General features: G+C 38.2%; 1 protein-coding gene across 2 annotated transcripts in view; it reads left to right on the top strand.

Annotated features, from left to right (window-relative positions):
* The window catches only part of tfr1a (transferrin receptor 1a), a 30,741-nt gene extending 21,318 nt beyond the window's left edge, over window positions 1-9,423 (top strand). For both annotated transcript variants that reach the window (XM_037531063.1, XM_037531064.1), the window contains exons 10-18: window positions 1,251-1,367; window positions 1,462-1,547; window positions 1,647-1,710; window positions 2,567-2,631; window positions 2,719-2,786; window positions 2,878-2,962; window positions 3,502-3,726; window positions 5,412-5,564; window positions 5,845-9,423. In XM_037531063.1, the coding sequence (XP_037386960.1) occupies window positions 1,251-1,367; window positions 1,462-1,547; window positions 1,647-1,710; window positions 2,567-2,631; window positions 2,719-2,786; window positions 2,878-2,962; window positions 3,502-3,726; window positions 5,412-5,564; window positions 5,845-6,087 (1,106 nt within the window). In that variant the 3' untranslated portion in view covers window positions 6,088-9,423. The remainder of the gene's footprint in view (window positions 1-1,250; window positions 1,368-1,461; window positions 1,548-1,646; window positions 1,711-2,566; window positions 2,632-2,718; window positions 2,787-2,877; window positions 2,963-3,501; window positions 3,727-5,411; window positions 5,565-5,844) is intronic.
* Window positions 9,424-10,988: the final 1,565 nt, after the last annotated feature.

Genomic DNA, 10,988 nt, shown 5'->3' on the forward strand with positions numbered 1-10,988 from the left:
TGGAGAGGGCAAAGATCTGAGCTTTAACACTGGATGACTGCTAATTAATGGTTATCAAAGTTTATTAAACTAATTAATAAACATTGATAAAATCATTTTTAACCATTCATTAGCTTCTTATAAGAGTAGTCTTGTTTTATTTGTGCATATATATATATATATATATATACACACACACACACACACACACACACACACACACACACACACACACACACACAGGTAGAAGAACTCAGGTTTGGTTCCAGCTTTTTGCGGCTTTAATTAAATGAAAGATTCTTTTAAACTTTATTGGATGGTAGCTGCACAGCAAAATAATGGCTGGTGAAATGATCTTTAATCTAGTAGATAAATCTGGTATATCTCATTTTGATATTGTTGTAAGAAAAAAGTATTACATTTATTTCTTTACAGTTTTGTTCTGGCAGGTTACTTGTTCCAAGTAAATAGTGACTAAATTTTAGTTGTTTTCTTTTGCCGTGTTATCATTTTTTGTGTAGTGCATAAATACTGTGGTTCCTCCAGGATAAGTTTGGAAGTACCAAGTTCATCATATCATTCTGTCTATTTATCTGTCTACCTCTCTGTAATGGTGAACTGGTTTTGATGCAATCACAGCACATAAATTCATAATGTGAGTAAAAAAATTGTATAACCTTTAAAGAATCTATTGTTCTTATGTACTTTTTAATTTATTGTATTACTTATGTATTTATTTATTCAGTAATGTATCAGTTTCTTTCAGGTTATGCAAGATTTTGATTGTAATGGTAATTAATAAGTGTTATTATAATAATAAATAATAATAATAATACATCAAGTTTACAAAAATGAATAGCAATAATTATTATTTTTACATTTGTTTTACAATGATCATTCTTAGGAAGTAGTAAAGAAACATTTTATTTTTTATAATTTTTTAATATAGTTTATATGATGAAAGTGAACTATTGGGCTGAATGTTTGTGATAATTTATGATCCTCCAAAACATTTACGAATTGTCTCTGGGCAGCTTCTACAAACAGTTGAGTAATTTGTATGTGGACGATTTTGCGATTTTGCCTGGACAGTCTCACACGTTTCCACTATCAGCCACACAAGAAGCCAATCAGGGAGTGACATGATTGACCTCAGCTGGTCCCCACTGAGAACAGTGAGGTCACTGGCTCCAGTTTATATGTACTGTCACTGGTTCTTCCATTTACACAATAAGAGGCACATCTTAATCTCTCTTACTCCTGTGGTGCAGATCGCTATGTGGTGATTGGAGCTCAGAGAGATGCCTGGGGTCCTGGATATGCCAGGTCTACTGTTGGCACCAGTTTGCTGGTTGAGTTGGCCAGGACTTTTAGCGAAATGGTAAACAGTAAGTAAGATGTGTTTGTGTTTTTCTTTTGTGGTAAAAAGGGAGGGAAGTGAGTGTTCTTATATTTACAATTGCACTGATTTTTCACATCAAGATGGATTCAAGCCCAAGAGGAGCGTAGTGTTTGCGAGCTGGAGTGCTGGAGAATATGGAGCTGTGGGCGCCACCGAGTGGCTGGAGGTTTGAAAACTTCTCTGATTGTTGTTTACCTTTTGTGTACTGTATGGTGAGCATGGTAAATAAGCATGAATATCTAATTCATTTCATTTTGTCCTACAGGGCTATCTGTCCTCTCTCAATATGAAAGCTTTCTCCTACATTAGCCTCGATGGAGTTGTCACAGGTATGCGTTCAGTCTTATCTAAAGCAGCTGTTCAGCAAAAAGTTCCCTTTCACCTCAAATAAAGTCACTCAGATATCAAGCTTGATTAAAAAGCTCGCTGTTTAAAATGTTAAACTGGAGCTTTGCGGGTGATGTAACAGCGAGCAAGAAGCCTCAAACCATGTAACATTATTAAGTCATCGTAGATAAACTTGCTTATATGGTTTCTGACTCTATAGACAGCAGTACGTCATACAAACGTGACGTAAGCACAAAATTGTACAAATTGTAGTTTTTGGCAAGAATGGTTTGGCAAAAAATCTAATGTACACAATTTTCCACTTACTCCAGATGTACTCAATCTAAGACATGATTGCTGTCCACGGTTTGCTTCTTTACTTTAGCACTAGACACACACTAAAAGTCAATAGTCACCCAAATCGTTTCTGTAAATACATCCTCATAACTTTTTTCAGTCTGCTTAAACCACATCCAGGACTTCATTAAGGCTGTGACTTTAAGACACAGTGCGACTTACTTTGAGCTAGGGATGCATGATTGGAATCATAGGAGCCAAGATCATAATACATTTTAGATGTATGTATGTATGTATGTACACACACACACACACACACACACACACACACGTATATATATATGCAGATTTGTATTTATATGATGGGAATAACATGAATACTCCTGTTCGGGATGAATGTGGTAGTTTGAAACCCCTGATTTACAGAAAAGATTTGGGTGACTACTGACTTCTGGTGTTTATTAGCAGCTCTAGCCCCAGTGTTCCCCTGTTTGAACCCCAAACATGTCTTGGCTGCCTGAACTTTCTAAAATGATAATAAACATCTAATATTTTGCACAGGTTCCTCTTTCAAAGCAAGTGCAAGCCCCCTGTTGTATGACTTAATTCAGAACACTCTGAAAGAGGTGAGAGGTCTGAGCTTTTAGGCGTTCTGGCTTTTTTTGGTGGACTCAGTATCTGTAGAGAACTAATGCTTTCTTTTTCTGCCGCAGGTGTCTTCACCCACTGATGCCAACAAAAGTTTATATTCAGAGGCTGGAAGCAACTGGGAAGTGTCTGTGTATGTGTGTCCTCTGTAGAAATTCAAACGCATTCCTTAAAGGATCATATGTATCATAACATACGTCATAACAATGCGTTTTTCTTCACAGAATGGAGCCGATGAAGATGTCTGATCCTGCCTATCCGTTCCAGGCTTTCTCTGGCATTCCTTCTGTCTCATTCCGCTTTACCTCAGTAAGTATCATGGACCAGGACTGTTGTTTGACGTGAAGGATTTAGATAGAAGAAGATATTTTGAATAATATTGAAGTCTAATGATCCAAAGGGGATGGAAAAGCGGATGGATGTTGTTTTCGTCATCTTTTTTGACTGGGTCGATGGCATCCCTTCGCACCCCCATCAAGTCGAACCCTGTTTACAACTGTAAATATTTTTTTATTATGTTTTTCTATAAAATTTATACAATTGTATTGTTATGATTTTATAACACCGACTAAGGATCAGTGACATCTGGCCAATATTAAAACCCATTAATAAGGTTGCTATTGTCGCCGACACCAATTCGGATACAGACTGCAGGTGTTTATAACTATAATGTAATGCAGCTACCCAGTTCTGATGTGATCTGATGTGGTTTTACCCATAGAAATGGATTATTAATCTTAATATTATTCGTCCTGTAGATTAAAAGTTCATCAGTGCTCTGATTGAGTTGTGAATGCTGTTAATTATAAAGACCTGACCTGAGATGACAGCTGACTTTTCTCTCTCAGGACAAAGAATATCCATTCTTTGGAACCGTTCTGGACACCAAGAGGAATCTGGACTCTAAAGTATTCAACCTACGTGTGCTCACCAAGACAGCGGGAGAGATAGCTGGGCAGATGGCTCTTCAGCTGGTGCATGACCACCTGCTCAGGCTGAATGTGGAGAAGTACACCAACACCATCCGCAGCAAAGTGGCTCAGATCAATAAAGAAATCATAAGTCTGCAGTCGGTGAGGCTTTCTGACTAAATTCAGGACGTATGACCTTTAAAAACAAATCCTAGACCAGAGGTTCCCAACCTTTACTTAATCATGGTCCAGACGACCGTCCACACAGCCGTCCACAAACTCTTCTGTGAGCCACAGAATTTTACCAGCCAGATCATTTGAAGTGCAAACAAATATAGTACGATAATCAATGTGGCCTGTCAGTTGTGGTTGATATTATTAACAACACAATAAATGGCATTAAACCACCAAACATTTTGTAGCTCACCTACTGAGTTCAATGATGTTATTTGGCAGCTACCAAGTGCTGGATGACATGCTGAAGAATTGAAAGCTGTGAAAGGTCTGGCTCAGTTAAATAAGTTTAGATGCTGATTTGTTTAGCCTCTAGTTGATGGCAAGTCTCATGGCGCCATGGCAAATGGGCAGAAAGTCTTCAGGAAATCTTTTGCTCCTTGTAAAACAGGCAAGTGATGACACTAAGTGGGCTTCTTTCCACTTTGGAAACGTGAAAGGACCATGGAGAGTTTCACTACTTCATTTAAGAGCTTTCAGATACAATTCGGATGTTTGTAACTCAGTTCGATCTCGTTTGAATTGCTTTTTTGAAGATGCTAACATCTATTTGTTTGGCTTCAATGCTTAAAAAAAAGACCTCTGAGTGTTCAGCACAGAGCGGTAGTTACTCTTTACCCTGTGAAGCCTAAATGCCTTTACACAGTGAACATGATTTATTTGTGCAGTATTTTGGGATGGCAGTAATTCAGTTCATATGTTCTGCACACCACTTGCGTTTTTTTTTTATTTAACTCTCAAAAATATATTATTTGTCATATTTGATATTTGTGAACTTTTGCTGGTGAATGGATTCATTTGCCTCCTGGTTTCTCACGGATCTTCAAAAGCAGCTCAAGGTGAAACACTCTGGGCTACTTTCACTTTTCTGAAATGGAAAGAAGCCCACTCAATGTCATCATTTGCCCATTTTGCGAGGAGCAAAAGATATGTCTGTCACCTAAAAGCATTCTGTCCCTTTGACCTGACGAGGTAAGACCTGGCACTCTCTGCTGTGTTTTCATCAATGTGTTTCATACCTAGTTTTCTAGTTTTTCTCTGTCTGAGATAGAGTGGCTGTTCACTTGTAGACATCCATGATAATCTATGAATGATGAATTCCTTACGAATTAAAAGAGAACCGTTTTACTTTGAATTGCACTCAAAATGTGAACATAACTAAACTAACTTTTGCCTTTGACTAATAAATGAGGCTGACCTAAGTATGATCTATTTTTGCTAATAATTAGTCTCATTTAAAAAAGCATTTAGTTAAATGTCTAAATATTGTTTTTTAACATTGGTTTAAAAAAACAGCTAGTACAGTGGGCACAATATATTGCAAGTTACTATGACTAGATTCACATTTAGAATTTCTTTATCTAGAACAGGGGTTTTCAACCTGTGGGTTGTGGCCCTGTAGCAATATAACTGTGACCCACATGTTGAAAACCACTATCCCAGATAAAGAAATTCTAAATATGAACCTGAATATACTGTGCCCAGTATGCATTACAGCCTGTAAACTTTAAATCTGTCAGCACAGTCCAGTACAGTAGAGGTTGTAAACCAAAGGCTACTTTGGCCAGACTAGATACTTGACCGACTTTTTTTTCTGTTGTTTGTTTTTTCAGTCTGGCCGTGTTCCAAAGACACTGAGAATGCAGTGGTTGATGTCAGCTTTGGGCTCATATAGTCGTGCTTCCAGAAATCTCAACACCAACATCCAGAACAGTGACCTTGACGACTATGAGCAGTGTCGCATCATCAATAACCGAATCATGGGGGTAAATCTGAGTTTATTTAGTTTTCATACAGTAAATAATACTGGTTACCCATTTATTTAAAGCACCAACGCTTCATCTACCTCAGTAGATTACATGTAATTTTGAATGCTGTTTAATAACATCAATCGATGGTACCATGTATATGGGGCCTAGAACAGGACCCAGTGGTACACCATAAAGAATATCATGTTTTCAGTGGCGGTTACTAAAGTATTTTCTTACTTTCAGATGAAGGTGGTGTGCTGTAATACACTCCTTTGTGTTTTCTCTGTATTTACAGGTGGAGAGGGATTTACTTTCTCCTTATGTGTCTCCCCGGGAGAATCCATTCAGACACATATTGCTGGGCTCTGGCTCACACACTCTGGAAGCTTTGCGTGAACACCTGGTTGCCATCAAGGAGAATTCAGCCAGCGGCAACATTGACCTGCTGAGGAACCAGTTCGCTCTGGCCACCTGGACCATCCAGAGCTGTGCCAACGCGCTGGCAGGCAGTGTGTGGGAAATGGACAACGAAATTTAAGCGAAACCCGATTCGGATCATGGCTTAATTATGAACCGATGAAAAGTTTCAGATGAAAAACAACATACCCCTCGAATAATGGATTGCACTCCACAGGTACATTAGAGTGCCTGTACTGTATTTCAACCAGAAGTTCTGTCTGTTTCTAACTTGCCATTCGGTGAAAATTTTATGTTTTGCTTCTCACAAACCATTTTCTTTCAGTTCTGCACTCCTAACAAACAAATTTCCCTGAACTAAAACTGGATTTTGAAGACCATGGGAGCCTTTTAAATGCTACTGTAAATTTACTGGAAATAATGGTGAAGGAAAACGCCAACACAGTGATCCAAGACACTAGAACTTTATAGACGTTTATAAAATTAGCTTTAGAATAAAACTTTGGGTTGAAATACAGTATAGAATTGCCATAAACTGAATATTCAGATTATTACATATCAATGCAAAACAAAGTTGTTCAGGTCTCTAAAGAAAAGAAAAATCCCTGTAATATTAAGGTGCTTCATGAGCATGTAGTTCCGACTCAAATATTACCTCACACAGTATTTTTTTAACAAATGCAGTCAAAATGTTAACTATGCAAGTCAGATGTAGCTCAAAATGTAGACCGTTTTAACTCAAGGTCAGGCACACGTATGTTTTTTGGACACAAAACTAACAATCGGGGAATTGTATGTATTTTTTTACCTTATTTGATCAAGTCTTCCAGATACTCTTGTATGGAAAACTTTATTCAAAAATCCTATGAATGTGGAAGCCAGCAAATCGTTCACACAGGCAAGGGCTACGGAGGACAGTCGTTTTCATTCTTCTGCTGTCTCTGACACTCCTGACTGTAGAGTTCAGTGCTGTCAAAACAGACCTAAAAAAGCAGAAAGCCTCTTAATTTCTACAGATTAGAGGCTGTTCATTGGGCTGCATGCTGAAATTCCAATGGAACATCCAAGATGGGCTAACCAGAGGCTTCAAAACGTGGCACTGAAATCTCTATTTATTTTTTTTATTTATTTATCAGTGACAGGGTTCACTATAAATAGCATTTTGTAACGCCTTTTTAAAGAAATGTATAATTATCGGAAGCAGTGCCTTCCATAATTATGACAGTTATACTGTCGAAATGACAAAGCAGCATCTGCTACGGAGGTAAACCTGTTTCCAAAAAGCTACGGCCAAGGAGAGTCACGTCGCAAGGTTTAGTGCAATGACTGCATGACTTTTGCTAAGACTATACCTGAAGGAATATTGCAAGCCAAGGTGTGTTTGATGTCTGAAATTTGCTTCTTTAGTTTTGCACTGGAGCTACGAGCAATGGAAGCTAACCAGTAATGGAAGGTCATACTCAGCTTAAGCGAATTTCACTGATTTGACAAAATTTCTGTGTAATTAAGTCTAAACAAAGTCGTTCAGTGTGCTTTTAATGTGAAAGAGAAAGAGTCAGAACTGTTCACAGTGGTGGCGATAGGAACCAGACGTCTGAAGATCTTAATGCTTCTAACAGAAAGATATTCTATGTATGAAGTGGTTACGAATACGTGGCCTGATGTCTGAGACATTGAGTGTGTTTACATGCACTTAATAATCTTATAAATGCAGAAAGTCAGATTTTGTCTGTAATATGATCAACACATTTACAAGCACTTGAGTAATCAGATAGTGGGGAAACTCCAGGTCTGCGTGAGTCAGGCAGTAATCGGATTTCAGCTTTGCAACCAGCAAAAAACTCACAGATAACAATGTGACGTAAACGTAACGTAGAACTCAAACTTCACATCGTGGCTTTTTTTTTTTTTTTTTTAAATATGGCCCACTTTACCTGAAAATATGAACATACATCATCTAGAAGATGAAGAATATTTAAATCCTTCATTTCGCCAAGCATGTGTTCGGTTTCGTGGCAACACTGCTCACTTATTTCCGCTACTGCAGCCGCATGTGCAGACTGAGGAATGCGAAAGAAATCAGAGTAAGAGTTCACATGCACTGAGAAATCTGAGCTGAAATCCAGCTCTCTGAGTTCTTAATCGGATTTCCAGACCTTACTTTGATCTAAGAAACCATTTGAATAACCAGATAACTGCAGGAATCCGATTATGATCGGTTATTGAGTGCCTGTAAATGCACTCATTGGTTTAAAACGGATTTAATGTGTATTCATGGTGGAGGGGTACATGCAGGGTGTTGTCAGGCAAAATAGTAGCCAAAGAAAACTTATTTCTTCAGGACCATTTAACACCAGACCACTCCGAATTCCATCTTAACTCAATTTTGAGAAATTGCTGCAAATCCACTTAAAATGGCCACAGCTAAGTTGCATTAGCTACAGTAGCGAAACTAAAGAAGCGCTATTCTCTGTATGATTCCTTGAAGTGTAGTCTTGATGCTGTCGCCCACACTAGGCTAACGGACTGCTCTCTGGCGTCTCTCCATTTTTGGAACACTTTTCTTCCTGATCCTAACCATTATCGGGAGCAGCGTCTTCCATAATGTGAAGAAGATGGTAGTTTTTGCCTACCAGCGTGTTGATATCGAGGGCAGTGCCCCTCATATTTCACTGTAGGGTGGATGAAGTTATCGGGAACAGTGTTTCCCATAATGTTGTACATATCCGCGTTTGCGCACAGTCACCCTGATAACCGTCCCACACCTGCCGGCTATTGGCAGTTTCTTTCAGCAGTGGCATGGAAAGTAGAGAAGAATCCTAAGAATCAGATGTAGATGAGAAAAATATGCATGGTGTGATACTGTGATGGGCATTTGTATGATTTTGTAGTACATATTGTATTTTTTTCTCTCTTTTTCTTTTCTTTTGGTTTGGTTTCTGACATTTTATGTGCTTTGTTTGTGCCTTATATGATTTGAGAGGCTTTTCGAGATTCAATATTACTTCCCTCCTCTTTTTCGCAGGCCTTATTTTCTTCATAATTCGATCTTCTGTCCTTCAATTTAATTCTTTCTAACAGCTCGGAAGTCTGGACACCTAATATATTGTACTCAGAGTTGTCAACAGTTATAGAATGGTAATATATTTGACACAGAATTAATATAACCACTTTTTATTATGCAAAATTCATAAATGTAAGACCAATATGATTTGGGGATTTTACTTTATTATAAAGAAGGAATTTAAAGAGCAGGGACGTCATCCTTGATGCATCAACAACAACAGCAAAAAAATCCCCACATGTTTGCTGATATAAATGTATGTAATTTGCTTGCAGCACTCCACCTGTCTACCTGTTTATGTTCAAAGATGTTCAATACATAAACTGTTTAATGCAAATTATAATTACAACGTATTAAAGTGGCTTTGGCTTCTAGCTCTGCCGTCCTGCTTCACTCCTTTGTCAGTGTAATATGTTTTACTGCTTCTTCTCAGACTCTATCCAGTTCATGTGAGTCTTAGTATTTTGTCATCTCTGAATTTTCTACAGCGTAAAGTCCACAGTGTTGTTTAAAATCCCAATCCTGCTTTTTCTTCTGCAGATTTTGCAGACACGTATCAGTTCAGCAGCTCATCCTCAACACTTCAGTGGTCGTTCTGCTCCTTTAAGGGACACCGTTTCTGTTTAACTCTCTAACTGGGTTTAGGACAGAAAACGTCCTCAGCGTTTGAAACTGAGTTCACGCTGGATTATTCTTCACATTACAGCCTTACTGTCTTCTTCTTCTTCCGGCTGCTCCCTTTAGGGGTCGCCACAGTGGATCATCTGCCTCCATCTTGCCCTATCCACTGCCTCCTCTACTTTACACCAACCATCTCCATGTCCACCTTCACTACATCCACAAACCTTCTCTGAGGTCTACCTCTTCTCCTTCTACCCGGCAGCTCCATCTCCAACATTCTTTGCCCAATATATCCACTATTCCTCCTCAACACATGTCCAAACCATCTCAACCTGGCCTCTCTGACTTTATCTCCAAACTGCTCCACCTTCACTGTCCCTCTGATCTGCTCATTTATAATCTTGTCCAGCCTTGTCACTCCCAACGAAAGTCTCAGCATCTTCATCTCCACCACCTCCAGCTCAGCCTCCTGTCTTTTAGACAGACAGACATTACAGCCTTACTGTGCAAAGTACAAAAGAAGTGCCATCAGTCCTGAAGGAGTGAACCGTTTCCTACACACATAAAAACTATGGTTCTTCAAGGGCTCTTTAGTAATGGCAATGGTTCTGTATAGAGTCATGAACACTTAAAGAACCCTTTGCCTGATTAAAAGGTTCTTTGCCTTGTGAGAGAGTTCTTCTGAAGGGGAATGCGCTCTACATGGTTCTATGAAGAACCATCTTTGTGTGGACTACAGGTGTGCAGCAGAAATCACATGGATGTCATAGATTTAATCACAATCGAAAGGAAATGATTACTGGGAGTAAATTAAGTATGCTATTGTGCGCAAAAGTCAGATTACACGTATTTGTTGATTTGAAGTGAAAGTAAGTTGCACATCCTCTACAGAGACACACTGAAATATGACATTTCCCTCAAATTTTAATTCACAGTTTATGTTTATTTAGGGTACCCAAAGTTTTGCATATAGCAGTAGGCCTAATGAGATCTTTGAATGAAGTAAAAATACATTTTGGGTATAATATAATATAATACAATACAATGTAACATAACATAACATATGACAATGTAATATAACATGACATAATATAATATAACAATAGAACACAATAGAACATAATATAATACATCATAATGTAATATAATATAATGTAACATAATATAATATAACACAATAGAACACAATATAATATAATATAATATAATATAATATAATATAATATAATATAATATAATATAATATAATATAATATAATACACCCCCCCCACACACACACACATTTTCTAAGCTGCTTATCCTCCTGGGTCATGGGGGGTGCCAGAGCCTATCCCAG

The sequence above is a fragment of the Pygocentrus nattereri genome, chromosome 19 (genome assembly GCF_015220715.1).
Source record: "Pygocentrus nattereri isolate fPygNat1 chromosome 19, fPygNat1.pri, whole genome shotgun sequence".
Lineage (NCBI taxonomy): Eukaryota > Metazoa > Chordata > Actinopteri > Characiformes > Serrasalmidae > Pygocentrus > Pygocentrus nattereri.